This window comes from Labeo rohita, chromosome 21, assembly GCF_022985175.1.
Source record: "Labeo rohita strain BAU-BD-2019 chromosome 21, IGBB_LRoh.1.0, whole genome shotgun sequence".
Lineage (NCBI taxonomy): Eukaryota > Metazoa > Chordata > Actinopteri > Cypriniformes > Cyprinidae > Labeo > Labeo rohita.
Genome location: NC_066889.1, coordinates 22,158,490 through 22,179,795, shown reverse-complemented (window position 1 = coordinate 22,179,795; position 21,306 = coordinate 22,158,490). Strand labels below are relative to the sequence as shown.

At 34.1% G+C, this 21,306-nt stretch overlaps 1 protein-coding gene across 2 annotated transcripts in view; it reads right to left on the bottom strand.

Annotated features, from left to right (window-relative positions):
• The window catches only part of whrna (whirlin a), a 115,398-nt gene extending 95,982 nt beyond the window's left edge, over positions 1-19,416 (bottom strand). For both annotated transcript variants that reach the window (XM_051093523.1, XM_051093524.1), the window contains exons 1-2: positions 18,920-19,416; positions 17,238-18,144 (exon numbers count right to left, since the gene is read on the bottom strand). In XM_051093523.1, the coding sequence (XP_050949480.1) occupies positions 17,238-17,972 (735 nt within the window). In that variant the 5' untranslated portion in view covers positions 17,973-18,144; positions 18,920-19,416. The remainder of the gene's footprint in view (positions 1-17,237; positions 18,145-18,919) is intronic.
• Positions 19,417-21,306: the final 1,890 nt, after the last annotated feature.

Below are 21,306 nucleotides of genomic sequence, written 5' to 3'. Positions count from 1 at the left end.
TTATTAACCCTCCAGAGCCACGTGGAGTACTTTTTATGATGGATGGATGCACTTTCTTAGACTTTAAAATCTCAACACCCATTCACTGCCATTATAAAGCTTGAAGGAACCAGGATATTTAGACCTAGGACGGCTTGAGGGTGAGTAAATCATGTCTTAAAATTCATCTTTAAAATACTAATATTATATATAATGTATATATATATAAATTAAAATATATATCTCCTCACCCTAGGACATTCTAGCATCATTGCAGTGAGTTTTACACTTGTAGGTAACTCTCTAAATAGGCAGCTGTGGGAATAATTTCCCTTGAAGCAACCTGAGGTTAAGTGTCTTGCTCAAGGGCAAAACGGTGAAAGCTTATGGCTTACAACTTGTGGGAATCAAACCAACCACCATTTGATTACACGTACTAAGCTTTATCCACTCCGAAACACCACCCTTGGGACAAATTAGTGTCATATGACAGATTAGAAACGACAGAAAAAAAAACAGTGTACAAAACTACAAAACCTCTTTAACCACCACATGTGAAACATGTCAGTTTGACTGGATCAGACCACTGTATTATCAGGCGTGAGCAGTCTGTATCTGTCAGTAACCCACACCGCTCATGAAGCACATATGAGCATGCTGTCTACTGATCCTGAGTGGCAGAACAATTATATCACCTATCAAATCCATGCTCTCTCATTATAGCGCCCTTCAATCATAAATATCAAAAGCCAGCCACCCCCATCCTCTTCTAGGCAGAAAATTCCCCAGATGCTGTTATTTTCCCTGATGCAAGGCCTTTAAGGTCCAGCCAGCTTGTGGAGATGAGTGTTCCTGGCAGCTTCGACTGGCAGCGATCCACAGGGAAAAACTCATCAGCCTGCGTCCGTGCTTCAGGATGCAGTATTTTGCGACAACGCCGAGGTCTGAACTCCTCCAGGATGGGATAAAAGATATCTACCTCTGACACTGATCTGAAGGCTAGACATCACATCCACGAACAGAACTCATTTTTCCGGACATTCGCCGAAATATAAATCTCAGATTGGAATCAATTATCTGGACCCGGCTTGGACTTAAGTCCTCCGGTACAGCGGCTTCTGCCGTTCCATCATAATCCAGGGAAGTTATAATAAAACATAGCGCCCTTCACGACCCCACGCACATCTGTGCAAAATTAATATCTCCGTATTCCTCTGACCCCTTTCCTCTTATTCATTTCCTCACATCGGAAAGGAAAACACTCCATGTTTGGGGAATTAAATCGAGTCCTTTTGAAGGCACATTCTCCCTAAAGATTGATTTTAATAATCTGCCTGAAACATCTTAATTATGTCTCTAAATCTAAATCCACAGTGACCAAACAATGTGTCATTCCTCTCATCTGAATATATGTGTGTGCTTTCAAATCTACCAATTTTCTTTCTTTCAATAAGATAACAGACCTGATCCTTCTGAGAGGACAGATTTAAGTAGTTTTAAGCACTATTCTATAACAGAGTCCTAGTATGGCAACAGATTAAAAGGATGTATTTCCTAAATCTGACTGAACATTTAAACCATCAGTGTTATAATCAAATGCACCAACATTTAAGTCATTTAAAACAGGGGGTAGGCGAGATGATCCAATATATATATATATATATATATATGTATTTTAGACACTAATATGTGTAATAAAAAGTAAAATATATATAGGTGCACCAAACTTAAAATTCCAAATGAATTAAAAATTACAAAAATAAAATCAACTATTTTAAACGCTACAACTGAATTCAGCCATGTGTGTAACCATTCATTTCAAGATGAGCATGATATATAATGCATAAAACTGGATTTTGCATTCAAGGCATGTGTGCAAGTAAAACGGTTTAATTAAGTAAAAAAAAAATCAAAAGGAAAAAGATCTTTTTTTAAAATTCTGTATAGAGCTTGTATAATAACTATATACTTATGGATGGAACTGAGTTTATATGGTATATGCATGTGTGTAGCCATGCTTATACAATGAGCATGGCATATAATGCAGAAAACTGGATTTTGCATTCAAGGCATGTGTGCAAGTAAAACACAGTTTAATCAAGTTTAAAAAAAAAAATCAGGAGGAAGAAAGACCTTCTATAAAATTCTATATAGATTTTCTATAAAAACTGTATACTTATGGATATGGACATTATTGAAGTTTATATGGCATATGCATGTATGTGTAACGATGCTTTTAAAGATGAGCATGGCGTATAATGCAGAAAACTGAATTTTGCATTCAAGGCATGTGTGCAGGTAAAGCACTAACTAAGTGGGGAAAAAAAAAAAAAAAATCAGGAGAAAGATTTTAATTAAAAACAGATTTTTAATTTACTAGAAAATAGTTATAGACTTACAAAATGATTTATATTATTTTATATTATATTATTATATTATTTACATTATTATTTTTAACAATAATAATTCAATAAAAATAACATTATTTGTTAAAAAATTTTTTAAATCTAACTGAAAATTTAACCTAACACAGTAATGATCAAATTAATCAATACATAAGTGGAGAGATGATCAATATATTTATTTATTTATTTAAGATTTTAATATTGTGTAATAAAAATATGTTAAATGTATATATTAATATTCTACATATTTAACTTAAAATTCTAAATAAATTAAAAGTTACAAATATTAAAATCAGTGTTTTAAACACTACAACTAAATTTAGGCATGTGTGTAGCATGGCATATAATCCAGAAAACTGAATTTTGTATTCAAGGCATGAAACACAGTTTAATAAAATAAATATATAAATCAGGAGGGACCAGCGAGACAGGGTGGGGAGATGCTACAAAATATGCTATGTATTTTATATTTTGTGTAATAAATGTTTGTTTTTGTTTTTATTCTACACACAAACCAAAAAGTTTTGGATTTTTGCTACACTGTTGAGGTCTTCAAATATTAATAGTAAAATATAAATATAAAAATTCTAAATAAAAAAAATATAAATACATACATAAATACATATAAAATATAAAAATAATGAATTTTAATGCTACAACTGAATTTGGGCATCAGTGTACTAAAAATAAGTATTATTTTTTATCTGCTGAATATTACATTTAACATTGTTATTAAACTATTAGTATCTTAATTTTAAGACAAGGCCATTTAAATGTGAAAATAGGGAAAATTAGTATTTCATTTACAACTAAATATCCAATACAGACAGATGAAGTAGTTGTAATTACATGTAATTAAATTTTTATTTTGCACTTACCAGAACTTTGTAGCTTCACAACTTTTTTTGTTTAATTCACATAAAAATAATCATTTATTTTTAAAAAAAAAAAAAATGTGCATTAATTCTAATATCAAGGACCACAATGGAAATTAAGTCTTGTTTGACAAAGAAGTGTAATGCAGCTGTATTATTTTTTGTCTAATAAAACTCAAACTAACCAATTTTAAAATTGTATTTTATTAATATGATGTTTTATTTAATATTTGAAATTGTATTAGTTCATGTATTTTCCATATTCATTTTCTTTTCCAGACCACAAAATTAAGAATGCATGGAACTGGAAAAGTAAACAAGATACTTCAAACACATATTAATACAAAAAGCTGCAAACACACAGTGTCCATGAGGATGGTGTGTTGTGGTATTTTGGTATGCTGTGTGTTGACAAGCTGGGCAGTGAGCCGGCGCCCACGGGCCCAGTGACCCAAGCTAGCATGAAAACAAACCATAGAAAGAGAGAGTCAATTAGCAGATGCATCTGTTGAACAGTGCCAGCTATAAACCCGTCGAGCAAATCAGAAACCATGTCCTCTGCCAATAAACTCCAGATCGATAGGCTGCGAGCTGATGATTAATTTGGATGCTGAATACGTACAGACAACTAGGGCAGATGACAGTGACAGTGGCTGGATGGGACAAAGATAAAAGAGAAAACTACATGAAAGTAACCTTCGTAGGTCAATTACCACCATCCCTCACACGCGGCGGTGAAAATTGGCAAGTGTAGGCACTCTGGCTAAGAGCAGTTCAGGTCCGTAGAGGAGTCACATGCACATCAACTAAGGCTCAGTGTGAACTTCACTCAGAGAGCGATGGCCATTTAGTTATTTAATGGTTTTTTACCCAGCAGACGGTCTCAGCGGCAAAGCTCATACTGTTACTTTTGCTGCTATATTCAACAAACACTAAAGACCAGTCATTAGAGAGTCACATGACACTAAAAACCAGATGGAACAAACAAAACAAACCCACATGCTGACGATTCATGTTGTGCTTGCTAATTTCCTGTGCTCTCGCCAGCTATCGTTCACACACATCCAAGCCCACTTGCGCAGTACATTTCAGGCCGTGTGCATCTCGCACATGATGTACTGTAGGTTTGCCCGCGGCTCTGTGTGTACGTCCTAACAAATGTCATTTGGATCAATAAAAATCTCCTATAAAAACTATATACTTACATGGAGGGGCCCGAGTTTATATGGCGTGTGCATGTGCGTGCAACCAGGCATTTAAAGATGAACAGGGCATATGATGCAGAAAATTTAATTTTGCATTAAAGGCATGCCTGCAGGTAAAACACTAACCAAATGGGAAAAATAAATAAATAAATACATATATTAAAATATCTTAATATTATTATTTAAAAATATGTAGTATTTATTTTTAATGCATTTTTATATTTAATACTACAAATGTTATACAATTTATTTTATATAGAATGTATATATATATATACTATAAATATTGTAAATCAACAAAATGTATATATATATATATATATATATATATATATATATATATATATAAATTTATAATTTATTTATAAAATTGTAATATTTCATAAAGAATTATATAATAATTTACATAATATTCTAATAATATATTATATTTTTATGTAGAGGACCTGTATTGTAGTAATATTTATTTATATTTATGCTTTTATCCAAAAGAGTGTACATTGCTTTCAAAGATTAAAATATATTATTATTATTATTTATAAATATATATAAATTTATTTTTAATACATTTGTTTATTATATATATATATATATATATATATATATACACACAATTTTTTATATATATAATTTATATTATTTTTATAAATATTATGTGTATACACATATACATACATACACATACATTTTTTAATATATGTATTTGTTTAATACTAGAAAATGTTACAATATATAATTTATTTCTATAATTTATTTTGGATATAGAATTACAGAACAATTTACATAATATTCTAATAATATATGATATTTTTTATGTAGAGGACCTGTATTGCAGTAATATTTATTTATATTTATGCTTTTATCAAAAAGAGTGTACACTGCTTTCAAAGATTAAAATATATTATTATTATTATATAGGACCTGCAAGATTAAAATATAAATTATTTTTTTATAAATATATATTTTATTTTTTATACATTTATTTATTTAATACTAAAAAGTTACATAATTTATTTTATATATAAAATTATAGAATACTAATATAGAATTATATATATGTATGTATATATATATATATATATATATATATACATATACATATATATATATTTGTAATAAATATATTTATTTGATACTACAAAATGTTATATAATTTATTTTATATATACATAATTATGGAATATAATTAATTTCTAAATAAAATTTTGTATTTTTAATTTTTTTTTTATTTTATACTAGAAAATGTTATAGAATATTATTTATATTGTTTTATATTATATTATTACATCATTTACATTATTTTTTTAACAATAATAATACAAAAAAGAAAATGCAGTTAAATCCAGTTTCCTGCAACAGTATCCTCATCCCACACTCTTCTCTTTTCCTATCTCTGTCTGTCTGACATTAGTAGTGTACGTGTTGAGACAAGGTGGAGCTCCTTTAATTATTTACCAACAGGAGTCCATGACAGGTGTCAGCCAATGAGAGGTCAAAGCCAAAAGATTGGCCAATAGGAAAAGATCATGCATATCATTAATACTGCACTGCCTGATTATAAATGTGGACACAGCGAATTTCATGTCTTCATCTACTCTCTCATAACAGGCGGCGAGTCATACTGCAGATACAAGAGATTGTGCAACAGATGGTCTGGGTCCAGACAGGACAATGGGACGCTGGGTACAGGACGCGGGGGAGGGGTCAGGCTCAAATGTATTAAATGACATGGCTAAGGTCTTCCTTTAAGGCTCAAACGAGGACAGAGGAGATGAAAGGCAAAAACAGGGTGGAGAGTCCTATGAATTAGCTACAAGCTTCTACTGCTCAAATTGCTAATTATATTGCAACCACAAAACACAGAGGAACAAGTCGCTTGTGAGCACAGGATGCTTGTAAACACCATGTAGCCAAGCTGGTACGTTAAACGTTATTCCTGTTCAGTAAACAGGGCAAGAGTGGTCCAGACAGGAAGCAAATACATTTATATTTTATACTTAATAATTCACTTTAATGCATGGCAACTTACAAATGAGCAATTCATGCCAGGACATTCTAGAAATGAAATGAAATGAAATGAAATGAAATGAAATGAAATGAAATAAAATAAAATGTAATATAAATTATTTTAGTCTTTGAAATGTATGTAGCCTACTTTGGATAAAAGCATAATTATTCCTAAATATGACTGTGATATGCAACTTACAAATGAGCGATGCATGGCAGAACATTCTAGAAATAAAAATTTTAATTGCATTTTTTAAATTAAATTAAATTAAATTAAATTGAGTAATGCATGCCAGAGTATTAAAAATGAGCGATTCATTGCAGAACATTCTAGAATAAAATAAAAAATAAATAAATAAAATAAAATAAAATAAAATAAAACAAAATAATAAAATAAAAATGCTTTGGATAAAAGCATAATTATTCCTTAATATGACTGTGATGTGCAACTTACAAATGAGCGATTCATGGCAGAACATTCTAGAAATAAAAATTAAAATTAAATAAATTTAAATAAATTTAAATTAAATTAAATTAAAATGAGCAATGCATGCCAGAGCATTCCAGAAATAAAATAAAAAATAATAAAAAGCTTTGGATAAAAGCATAATTATTCCTAAATATTACTGTGATATGAAACTTACAAATGAGCGATTCACGCCAGGATATTCTAGGAACAAAATAAATTAAAATAAAATAAAATGCTCTGGATAAAAGCATAATTATTAATAAAAAATAAAATAAAATGCTTTGGATAAAAGCATAATTATTCCTAAATATTACTGTGATATGCAACTTACAAATAAGTGATTCATGCCAGGATATCCTAGAAATAAAATAAAATAAAATAAAATAAAAGCTTTGGGAAAAAAAATAATTATTCCTAAATATTACTGTGATGTGCAACTTACAAATGAGCGATTCATATTCTAGAAATATATGTTTTTTAAAAATTTGCTTAGGATAAAAGTATAATTATTCCTAAATATTACTGTGATACAGGTCCAAAAACAAATGTATTTTGTTTCGACTAGGGATCATCAAATTCTCAATACGTTCCTCGTCTTGTATCCAGAGCGTCTTTAAAATCCTTTCGTCAGGAACGACGATTATTTCAATCTACATTATACAAGGGTTGTGTAACCAGACTAAAGCTCAAACTCATTTCCTGGTGTGGTTTGTGAAGGATTTTGTGCTGTATGTTTTTTCACTACATTAGTCCGAAAATAAATAAATAAATAAATAAATAAAACTAGTCCGGGTTATTTTCTGCATGAAAGAAAGACTGCCACGTCAAATCTGGGCATCACTTTACCCCTTCGCAGAATAATTTAGCCTATGTGTATGTGTGTGAGCGAGTGAATGAGAAAAAAAGAGCTAGAAAACAGGAGAAGCGAGTGAGAGGTTCATTCATCTAAAATTGCTTTATATGTATAGTAATTTAAAAAGCAAAAATGGCTTAAAAGCCATAAAAATGACTAGAAAGTATTTTGGCAAGTGAATAACTATAATTTTACTGCACTGCGCTTTGACATGCAATATACCAGACATACTTAATGCGAATATTTTTATCAGCTATTCAGCAGCTTTTATCTTTATTTTTAGTCCAAACCAAATCCATTTGACAACTACACATACTGTTAAACTACAACCTTGGATACACTGTAAGTCACAAAGAATTGTGACCCTTACCAGGATTATACCTACAGCCTTTATGACCCTTAAAACCATGCAACAGGCATGTGATTTATCACAGTCATTTCACAAACACAAAAGCGACAGATCTAGGATCAGTATATCAAAGACACCACATGCTGTGAGAGGGTGGTCTTAAAATCGCAGAAATGCGGGCCAATGATCTGCAGTCAGTCAGCCATACATCAACAGGTCCCCAACAGGGTGTAATGAGTGAGCATCAATCCTGCCCTACCTTAAATTGATGAGGTCTGTCAGAGAAAGGCAGTGTATATTCTCCATTTTATGGTGAGGCTAAATCAAGATGAAGAATGCAACGGACAGTCAGTCACCTGCTCGAAGCCCATGTAATGAACAAGAGATCACGTGAGCAGGGACTAATAAATGCGTGTCGTCTAATCTGGGCCAATTAGCAGAGAGGCTGAGAATAGAAATGATATGCAGCTTTACATTTTATTTAATAAGGAAAAGCCAGTGAATAAGAGAATGGAGAGATGGAGAGACGAAGAAAAGACTCTCTCCTTTTCTCCATTTTCTTATTTACCTGTTTTACTTTGTTGGGAAACAGTGCAATGGAAAAAATCCTATGTTTACAATGGTGTAGAAACGCAAGCAGTCTGCCTTTTTAGGAGTGTGCCTGTACAGTACTGCTACGGTGAAATACGACTCTCTATATACTTTTCTTGTCAAAAAGTTTTTAGTTCGTTCTTACAGGGATAGTTCACCCAAAAATGAAAATTCTGTCATTATTCAACCTTATGCATCGTGGTACACTTGTGAATGCGAGTCAGGGCTGGATAATATGAACTAAAATCAAAATCTGGATTAAGTGAACGGTGTACCTGGATTACAATTAACGTATGATTATTTTAATTACTTTTTTTTTTTGCCCTCATAGTTATAGATGTGAATCTGACTCACGATCACTGTTGCATGTGATCTTCCTCTCACCGATCTTGTCCAGTATTTACTCTAGGTTCTTACTGTCCATTAGAGCTGAAATGGTGAGTCAATATTATCGACAAATATTTTTGTTGTCCAGTAATCATTTGATCTCATATGACCTAATGTACGAGCCTGCAATAATGTGGTGTGACCAGTGTGGCGCTATAGCGCAAGACTGTAATTCAGCCCTCCTGGATGCAATTTAGAAGCATAACTGCTGTGGTTTTCCTGTGGAACTGGGCTACTTTTACACTGTTGCCGCGGGTAGTTTTTGATGTCCGTATGGCTCTACGCTTACTTTTCATTTTAGGAGAAAAATTTGCCTCCCCATTATGAGGTGATATTTGACTCCTAAAGTGATTTACAGGGGAATTTAGTTTTTACCTTTGTAATGGCATTTTTCTAACTTTATTAAAATATGTCATCTTTTGTGTTACATTTTTTTTTAAATTATGCTAAAATTTCTATTCAAAACAACAGAATAAGAATCAGTAGAATAAGAATAAGTTACCAATCAAATTAAATCAGTATTAGCTAGGGGTGTAACGATATATGTATTTGTACCGAACCGTCACAGTACGGGCATCTCGGTTCGGTGCATGAGGCCTTACAACGAATACAAGCAATTCACCCTCAATCCAGAAGGGGGCACCCACAGTAATGCAACTCTGTTTGATAACCGCCAGCAGAAGAACAGCACATGCCAGGAGTTGTGCACTTGAAAACAAAGACCACTAGACAGTGATCATGCGCTGATTCTGAACGCGTCTCTCACTGACAAAGGAGTGTAACGTTACTTTAAATGCTTGCGCTCTCAACTGTCTGCGAAATTGAGTTTTGTGCTCTTGTATCCTACCTATCTCATTCGGCACAAATCCAAATATTCCATAATATTTCCATATTTGCGATGCATCCAAATGCTAAACTATTATTTATGTAAATTATAGACTTTGTACTTCAGTCGCGTTCTAACAGTGACACGGTGAGGCTGCACGCTGATGTTTGGTTCACTGTATTTTATTTTGATAAAGTACCAACTGTGCTGTCAAGTTAGCAATGCTAGAAGTCTGGAACTGATTTGTTTTGTGTTTGTGTGCGCCAGCGCGATTACTTCAACTTTCCTCATACCAGCAAAATCAACTTACACAAAAAACAAATAGAAATGTCGTTTTCTGACATTTGAGTTTCCTTTCTGTCACAAAACTTAACTGAAACTCAGCAAATATAAGCTACGTTATGTGTTGCACAGTTTTCCCCCTTGTCTATCGGGATTAAAGATAACTAAATTGTCTAACTAAATTAAAGATATTTCAAGTATTTATTCCTTGAATGTATATATGTACTGGAGATTTTATAGCCTATATATGACATTCATTTGATATAATATTTAGTATTTTCACATGTAGGTGGAAAAAACTTGTAAGTTGTCCTACTGTCTGTTTAAAATAAATGAAAAGAAACCTAGCATAGTAGATTTGTTTTTTTTCTGTTGTACCGAAATCGTATCGAACCATGACCCTCGAACCGAGGTACGTATCGAACCGTGACAAAATTAATTTGTACTACAGAGGTGGCACAGAAGAACACAAAAGTGGCTTGTAGTTGCATTTTCATGTTTAATGAGGCTCAGAGGTGGCATGAGTGCAATCAAATTCATAAACTCATTTTGAGATTAATGGTTTAAATATTAAATTTTGAATACAGAAATTTTAAATGATTTAAATAACTGAAAATATACTTTAAAAATAAAAACTAAATCTGTCAGTAGGTGGCGGCAAGTCACTGATTTACTTACTGAATCATACCATTCATTTGATTCGTTCGAACGGCTGATTCATTCAGGAATAAAGCAAGTGACTGTCTTTACGAATGGGAAATTGAATTATTGACTCACTGATTTGTTTGAAAATGCATGTTCATTTATAAACGAAACACCGTTGTGTTTGAATGGAGATACGCAGCAGCTCAGTTACTTGTTTCAGACTATTTTTGATGACGAAATAGAGCAAAATCAGGCAATAGTGTTATAATCAGACAATGTAAGTCACTTAATATTAACTTCTCGTTTAACTGTTGTATTGAATCAATATCTCATTTAGAAACTCCTTAAAAATCATTAAAAGCTGTCACTCATCATTGCAAACTCACAAAGTGCCATTATAATCGACTAAGCTCTCTACACTGCATAATGAATTTCTTATTTACACTCTCTCTACACTTTGTTTATGAAAGGATTCATGAGATATGTCTGTGATACAGTACTCAACGTTGCAAAAACACGTAGAAACCTTTGACGCTCCCCTCAGCGCAAACACAAACATGCTGATCGGGTCACTCGCACATAGTGCTCCTAAACATTTTTTTCATAGTCGCACGCAGTAATTTTCAGCGACTCAAATGGTTGCACTGTAGAGCCCTGGTCCACAGATTGAAGCGACCCCAATAAACGTCATATTTAGCCTCTGAAATGCGCTCTTTACCAGGGGAACCCAGACAAAAAAACATGCATTTTGTCCTCCAGAACGCAATTTTTAATGGGGACCCCCCTCAAAATGCGATTGGACTAGTTTTGAGTAGCAATTGGGCAGATTTTGGTGTGAAAACCTGGCAACCCTGTTCAGGAGAAGACCACACACACAGCGCGTTAGAGCAGACGCAGCCAAACCTGAGCAGAGTTTGAATGAATATAATATTTCCCCTCAATAGCGAAACAAACACAACAAAAACTGACAGCGGTGTGAAAGTGATGTGGATGTTTGCACAAGCTCTGTAGTTCGGTACTCCAGTAAAGTCCAATCACGTCACGTTTATTTATATAGTACTTTATGCAACAGATCAAGATTAAATCAAGCAGCTTTACAGTATTAAACATGAAAAACCAGAGTCAGTGTCAATTTCAGTTAGAAACACAACTTGATTTTCAGTTATAAAGCAGCTCTCCAGTGTGGAGCTAGCTAATGATAAAATCTTTTTATTAGTGAAAAATAAAAATATTAATAACATCAACGTTTGTTCTAGCTCAGTACTGTTTTGATTATTATAACCCTGTAAGGTATTTTAAGAGAAATTATGCTGTGAATAAAATAGTTTATCCAAAATAAAGCATCTAATTGCTTACCTATATTTTATTACTTATTCATATGACTTACAAACGGAGATGTTAGGCAAAATGATGTGTCATTCAGTTACTTTTTCATATAGGTAAATGGTGAATAAGAGAGTTTCTCTGTCTGTCTTCTCTGTCATCTAAAACATTTTAATTTTTGGATGAACTATCCCTTTAAGTACACATGTGGTGTCGATTTAATTCAGTTTTTGTTAACCTAAACACAAGCATGCAAACAGCATTTAACATCTGATTTAAATACAGTAATAGGCAACAATGTGATTTATGCACTAAATCCACCATGCACTAAAAAAAAAACCCAACAACTTATGATAGATGCCACTGCTGCCTCTCATTTGCATAACATTCAGTATTTTTTAACTTTTTGATTCTCTCTGCTGTCAATATCTCAATGCCCTGAACGAACTTGCTGCTCAGCTCCCATAAACGAATTGAAAATGCTCACCCAGCTCCGCACAAGTGGACAAGTACGGTTAGAGGCACTGGATTTAATGATGGATCTTCCAGCCTGGCTCTAACTGAGATTGCAGAGCAGCATTTGACTGTTAGCTGGTAAACACTTCTGTCTTAATCATCTCTCAGTGTCAGGACAAAGGCAAGAGACAACCTCAAGACTCCTAGCAGTCCCAGCATTAAAATTCAATCAACTTGACTTAACAGGTGCTTTTATATGGGGTCACCTCTGAAGCAGGAGATGAGGAAAGATCATTGATCTTGTGGGCTATCATAGCAGCCATGTGAACAAACACTGAAGGCCATGTGGACAGACCAACCAATCATGAGGGCATCACACGCATTCATTATAGCCTGTAAAAATGATACGGACAGGTCACCTACAGCATATACAATCCATTCTCATCACTGAGTCTGGAGACCCAGAGAGAGAGATGGAGACAGCTGGTCAGACAGACAACTAGACATACAAACAGGAAGAGTTTAGAAGACACAGGGAGAGAAATAATGATGTCAGTCCAACTGTCAACCACCTGCTTAGAGTGCATCTTCCTCTGCCCTCATAAAAAATGCACACAAACCTCAACTGGCAAACCTCCTTTTTATTTTTATTCTAACCAGTCACAACAAGCAATTTCTGCACTGGACTGGATCTCTCCACCTATTCTGAAAACTCACTGGTCCAAAATTTTGCTCTAGTTAATTCTGACTGGCTGTGATTGTGCTGAATCTCACGGCTCTTTTGCTTTCAGGTACAGTGGCTGCATCCAAACATGCATATGTTGTATGTCAGGACTACATTCATACTACAGTTGAAGTCAAAAGTTTACATACACCTTGCAGAGTCTGCAAAATGTTAATCATTTTACCAAAATTAGAGGGATCATATAAAACGCCTGTTAATTTTTATTTAGTACTGACCTGAATAAGATATTTCACATAAAAGATGTTTACATATAGTCCACAAGAGAAAATAATAGTTGAATTTATAAAAGTGACCCAGTTCATAAGTTTACATACACTTGATTCTTAATACTGTGTTGTTACCTGAATGTTCCACCTGAATGTTTTTTTTTTTACCCTGGTTTGTCCTGAACAGTTAAACTGCCTGCTGTTCTTCAGAAAAACCCTTCAGGTCTCACAAATTCTTTGGTTTTTCAGCATTTTTGTGTATTTGATCCCTTTCCAACAATAACTGTATGATTTTGAGATCTATCTTTTCACATTGAGGGCAACTGAGGGACTCATTTGCAACTATACAGACGTTTCAAACACTCATGCTCCAGAATGAAAAACAATGCATTTTCAACGGGGGTGAAAACTTTTGAACAGAATGAAGATGTGTACATTTTTCTTATTTTTTTTTTTTCCATTTAGTACTGTCCTTCAGAAGCTACAGAAGATACTTACATGTTTCCCAGAAGACAAAATAAATTAAATTTAACCTGATCTTCAAATTCCAAAAGTTTTCACCCTCCGGCTCTTAATGCATCGTGTTTCCTTCTGACGCATCAGTGAGCATTTGAACCTTCTGTAATAGTTGATGAGTCCCTCAGTTGTCCTCAGTGTGGAAAGATGGATCTCAAAATCATACAGTCATTGTTGGAAAGGGTTCACGTACACAAAAATGCTTAAAAAAACAAAAAAAACAAAAAACAAAATTCCTATATGTAAACATCTTTTATGTGAAATGTCTTATGCAGGCTAAATAACAGGCATTTTGCATGATCCCTCTTATTTTGCTAAAATAATTAACATTTTGTAGATTCCACAAGGTGTTTGTAAACTTTTGACTTCAACTGTATAAAGAACCTTTTTGTTGGTCACAAAACAATTACTTATTCAAAAGAAGTACCTACTTAAGAGAATATGCAAATTCTGACACAGATACTGTGTTACTTTTACCATGAGTTTCACCAGCTAGAATTTTAGATGCATGGGAACGTGTCACGACTTCTAGAAAAAAGGTGTATTATTTTAGTGTTTATGTGTGAAAACTTAAAGAAACACCAAAATAATCCAAGAAAGAAAAAGAAAAAGTAAAACGAATAACTTTCAGGGTTCATTTACACATCACAAAGGTCAAAAGAGCCCAGAGGAAATCCTCACTGTACCTAAAATAGATGTTCCTCCTTCTGCTAGGAAAAATGCGAGATAACTCTGCCTGCTAGCATTCAGGGAGCATATGAAGGCACCCATCAAAAGTACACTGTACCAAAATTATCTGCACCTAGCAAAGCCCCCAACTATCTCTTTCCGTTCTGGCTGCTCGAACAGTTCTTGTGTCTTTACCCAGGCTATGTCCGCATTACATGAGAACAAGAGCATCAAGACAAGTGGAAGGTCATGTTCAGCCTGGGGGAGAGGCTCGTCCATTTACTCATGCAGATCAATATGATTAACTGGGAGGAAGCGGCCTCCCCCCTCTGCCCCTCTGCCAGCTTCTGTTTAAGAAAGGCAGTGTGGCAGGAATTTATACCCTGCTGCTCAATTGAGCCCGTTTTCCCCCTGGCGAAGAAGGGAAACAATGATACAGAAAGGCGGCAAACTGTTCATGTTAATTTTCTCTTGGCACACAACTCTACGGAGATTCCCAAACACGGGGATATGAGAGAGTCAAACAAGCAGTATCAGTGGAAAGAAGCTTCTAGCTATGCGCCAGTACTTTGAAATGTGCTCGGATGTGCCTTATCTTTACTTTCAGATGCTTTCATGTTTTGTAATGATGTTAGAAATATGATCACTGTAAAATTCTAAAATGAAGGCCTCATTTGAGGTTCCTCAGATTGTCATACTGGTGGAAGTCTTTAGAGAAAGTCTAAGCACTTTTTTAAGATGCCTCATAGTGCACTTAAGGAACTTGAATATGCATTTCAAGTGCATTAAAGCTTGTTCCTTATTATTGGTAATGTTTAGATTTCTAGTAGACACTAATGGGTACTTCAGAAAATTGCCCTTTTAGAAATGGCATCTAGAGTTTCTCTGGAAAGGTGCACCAATGTCAGTGGTTTTAATACAACTGACAAACCATATGATTCCTGGGAAAAAGAAAAAAACTTTACTGAACATAATACAATCTAGAACAAATAGCTGATTTCAGCACCATGGACAGCACCCACAATCTTAGTAACAATACATGCAAGGTTTAAAACGGTGGAATTGCTTTCTAGAAATTATGATTATAGTTGCATCACAGTATGTGATGGGTTAGGCAAAGTCAGCTCTTTTTTTTGAATGACAGACATACTGAGTATGTCTAGCAACCTTCATGTGACAGCAAGTGTTACTGATACAAAAGCAATCATTTAACTATAGCTAATCCATACACACGATCAATAACATCAACATTTGCACAGGCCTTCTTGGCTAATATCTCAGTAAAAGTGAGCATTTATCATTCTGGTCCTTCAAGGGACACTTTCAGCTGCTTGTCTTGCACTAATAATCAATCAAGATGAAGGAGTGCAGTGTGTTCCCTGTGTTCAAATGACTGGCCAGAATCAGGTGATCTGAACATGGCTATAAAGTCTGTGAGTGCAAGTAATATTTAGTTTTTAAAGAAGGAAAGGCAGAAATACTGGTTCCCATAATATCTACAACAACAGCATGTGGGAAATAGTTTAAATTCACACATATTTAGGCAATATTTAATCAAAGTCAATTTAACATTATATACACACTACCAGTCAAAAGATTTTTAATGTTTTTTAAAGAAGTCTTTTCTGCTCACCAAACCTGCATTTATTTTATCCAAAGTACAGCAAAAACAGTACAATTTAGAATTATTTTTACTATTTAAAAAAAACTGAGTATATTTTTAATATGTAATTTATTCCTGTGATCAAACCTAAATTTTCAGCATCATTACTCCAGTGTTTAGTGTCACATGATTCTTTAGAAATCATTTGAATATGCTTATTTGCTGTTCAAGAAACATCTTTATTATTATTAATAATATTTAAAACAGTTGAGTAATTTTTTCATGATTCTTTAATGAATGGAAAGATCCAAAGTTCAGCATTTATCTGATATTAAAAAGCTTTTGTAATATAAACACTATACCATTCAAAAGCTTGGAGTCTGTATTTGTTTTTTGGTAAAGAAATTATAGAAATTAATACTTTTATTTAGCAAGGTTACTTTAAACTGATCAAAAGTGATGATAAAGACATTTATAATGTTACAAAAGATTTCTATTTCAGATAAATGCTGTTCTTTAAGTTTCTATTCATCAAAGAAACTTAAAATTCTACTCAGCTGTTTTTAACATAATAATAATAATAATAATAATATTTTTGAGCAGCAAATCGGAATATTAGAATGATTTCTGAAGGATCATGTGACTGGAGTAATGATGCTAAAAATTAAGCTTTGAAAACACAGGAATAAATTACATTTTAACATTCAAATAGAAAACTTATTTTAAATAGTAAAATATTTTTAAATGTACTGTTGTACTTTGGATCAAACGAATTCAGGTTTGGTGAGCAAGAGACTTATTTAAAAAAAAAAAAAAAAAATCTTACTTTTCACAAAAATACCTTACCTTAACTGCATCAGCGTGCGTGACCCGGTCGAACACTTTGTCGTTAACTTTCATTATCTGATCTCCTATTCTCAGACCCTCCTTTTCAGCCAGTGATCCCGGTTCCACCAGTGACACATATATCCCAACTCCATGCTCGGAGCCTCCGCGGATGCTAAATCCCAACCCCTCGTTGCTCTTGTGACGCTTGAGGGTCACCTGTCGGATCTCTCCTGGGGGCTCCGGTAAGAAATTTTTTCCCAGTAGAGGAATAAGAGTCGCTGTCCCATCGCTGCTGGTGCTGATAGTGTCAGGAGACCCGCGCAGAGCGGCTTGAGACGCGGAAGGAGGCGAGAAGTGAGCCCCGTGTGTTGGACTCGAATTAGCAGCCTCGTGGGAACCGTCTGGGTCTCCATTGCGCGCAAGAGCATCGGATTTCAAGTAGAGCCCCTCTGATGTGTACTGATCGAACAGAAGCTGATCCGAGCGCGGGATGACCAGCCGCAACATGGGCAGGAGCTGACGCTTGCTCGGGACGTTCAGTATGACTTTAAGCGTCTGGACCAGATCGTACACATTGCGCTTGGAGTGGTACACGTTAAGGCAGTGGATGAACTGCTCTCTCTCGAGGTCGCTGAGCAGCAGGTTGAGCGCGTTGTGAAGCTTCTTCACGTTGGCGGAAAGGGTGCGCGCGCTAGACGCCACGGAGTTGCCCGAGGAAGAGTTGAGCGACAGGCGCTCCAGGTCTGTGCTCATCCTCGCGCCCTTTTGCCTGGATCACAGAGCCACGCGGAAGCGGAGGGGTCCGGCGAGCATTGCAGTAGCACCGGAACCGAGTCTACAGGAGTCTGCGGAGCGGCGCATGGCACTGCGATGCCTTCATGTTCACTGTCATAATTAACATTACACCAAACGGGTCACAGAGGACCTACAAAACCAAACACATACATCTAATTAGGCCAGTATCCTAAATAATCAAAAATAATAAATAAAAAGTTGGGAAATTAAATAAACAGGCATGCTGTAAAAAAGGGATAATAATTTCAATTTCAAATGCTACAGTAAAAAAAAAAAAGAACTGTTAAACAGTTAACTGCAATGCAAAAAATATTATATGCATTATTTAAGAAATATATACCCAGATAAAATACTGAAAAAGTTAATAAAACATAGTCTACTTAAAAATACTTTTAAGTTAATGTTTTTAAAAATTAATAATAATAATAATTATTATTATTATTATTATTATTATTATTATTATTATTATTTAATTTAGAAATTCAGAGAATTCACTGGGTAAACCATGACATGCTTTTATTTTATTTTTTACGTTTATTTTGTCTATTTGGTTGTTTCACATTTTATGTTATTAATCAGTATTACGTTTTTAAATTTTTCGTTTATTTAGGCCTATTTTTTCAGGTATGTTATTAGTATTAGTAATTTTACATCGATAGTTTACAGTGACAAACAGATGGAATAGCTCAAGATAGGTTGGAATATTAACACTACATGATTTATTGACATACGATTATGAATTTAATAACACTGCCACTAAAATACCATCCCATCATAGCATTTTAAATTTATAGAAATATGAAATGTAGAATTTTTCTGGAAAACCGACAACTGTAATAGCCAGAAATTCAGAAAGAACCTAAAAACGTGAAGTAAAAAGCCCTATATTAGACAGGAAAGTGCACCTTCCAAATAACACCGACAGAAAGCTGTGCGCTCCGGTGCGTCTTGTGCTCGCGAAAAGGGTCAAGTAGCCAGCGCGTCTTCTCCAATATCCCTGTCGTCAATAGTGAATCCCTTATGAGGGAGTTTAGGATCTTTGCCCAGAAAGCCAAAGCTTTACAACCACCATAATCATGCAAATGCCTCCCCGCTGATTAGTTTTTAAAGTAGAGCACCCGTTCAGCGTTCACTTCTAATCCACTCTTCCCGTATTTGGAGGATATGGCACCCAAACTAAAACGCAAAGTTGTTATCCTCTGACACGCTCAAATCAGAAAGTTGAAACGCGCTTTAGTCCTCTGGAAAGTGCGGCAGGTGTATTCCACAGAGAGGAAATCAAACAAGTTGGAAAGTTATTCGTTGCTTAAGTGCGCAAAGAAACAAAATAAAACGGCAAGGGATCGACTGTCTTCGTCGTCTCGCCTTGAGCTGTCGGAGGGGATCGACTGAACTGGCTCTCTCCAACGCGTCCCTATACAGGAAATGACGCAGCTTATGTGGCGCGCGTAAGTTGCTTAGTAACCAACAACACAGGAGTGAGGCGGGTGTGCAGAAGACTTGCAAATGCCCATCTGCTTACTTTAAGAGCTGTGTTATTTTAATGTCATTGAGATACTATTATAGTTTTTAATAATAATGGATTCGTTTTAATTTTACTTTAAATGTTTTTGTAATGTTGTTTCTGGGTTTTTGTCTATTTATATTAAATAGTTTATATTTATTTTTATTCCAGATTTTTCTTATTTCAGTACATCAAGTAAATTAAACACCAAATAAATGTAACAATCTGATTCCACATTTGCATTGATTGTGCTTTGGCGCCACTGAACGTAAACAATGCCACTGAACCGAAAGAAACTCGCTTATTTTGCTGATTATTGATGCTGAAAATGCTCAATTATTGTCATGTTTTGGGCTGTACTAATCAGTCGGACTAGGAAAAACATTTGGAGAACTATAGACTGCCAAAAGTTATAATAAATCAGTAGAAGAGTGCAAAAGGGGTTTGTGGTTGGCCAGGGGCGTCGCTAGGGCTAATCATTCGGGGCTCGAGCCCCGAAAGTTTTTACTCCAGCCCCGAATGTTTTTTTTTTTTGTTTGTTTTTTTTTTTTTGTATGACCCTATGATTTGCACGGAATTTGACAACGTTTGAATGATTTAATCAAAAGTTGGTCATTAAACTAACCAGAAAAATACACATAATTCCATAAGGCTATTGTAAAAATAAATAAAACTTGTTTTCATGCATTCAAATAAACATGCTAAAACATATTTGGTAACAATAAAACGTAAAGTGAGAAAAAAATTAAACATTTCATAGGGTCCTAAACATGTAATTTTTCTTAACTTTTGATAAATTGACAGTAAATTGTATAAGATTCATGGTTTTAATTAATTGCACTTGATTAAATACACTTGAATTAATAAAAATTAAATTTAACCATTAAAAAGAAGACCAGAAAAATGAAAACAGAATTTGAAAAAAATAAAATAAAATAAAACGGAATTTGGGGAAAAAAATAGGGCCCTATTTTTGCATGCAACTATATATTTGTTACAGTTATAAATATATATTTTTAAATGTATCATTTTTAGAGCTGTCAACCGATTAATCGTGATTAATCGCATACAAAATAAAAGTTTGAATTTGCCTAGTTTATGTGTGTGTAGGGTGTGTAATTATTATGTATATATAAATACACACACATTAATGTGTATATTCAAGAGAAATATGTTATGTACCAAATATTTTTATTTATATATAATATAAATTATATAAAAAAATAGAATAAATACATGTACATGTAAATATTTCTTAAATATATACATGAATGTGTTTGTATTTATAAATATATATAATAATTATACACAGTACACACATATATATTAGGCAAACTCAAACTTTTATTTTGTATGCGATTAATCACGATTAATCATTTGACAGCCCTAATTATTTTATTTGTCTAACATATTTTTGCAATGTTATAATTTTGTGATATTACTTTGATATGTTTGCTATTTGCAGTGATTACTATTTACTATTGTTAATAGTGTGACAAGGTCTTTAACACCCAGTTTAATGCCCCTGGACCCACCTAAAAGGATCCAGGTTCAACCACTTCTGTCTAACAAAATCTTATGTGAGCATGATGTGAGCTCCCACCAACTACCACTAGCCCCTGATGTTTTGGCACCAGCCCCGGATGTTTTAAAATCCTAGGAACGCCCCTGTGGTTGGCCAAATTGAACCAGGATTTCCAGGGCAAAAATCTTGACAACGTTCATGTTTGTTCTTATCATTTTTGGTCAGGTATGTGAAATATTAGGCTAATATCTTAATACTACTCA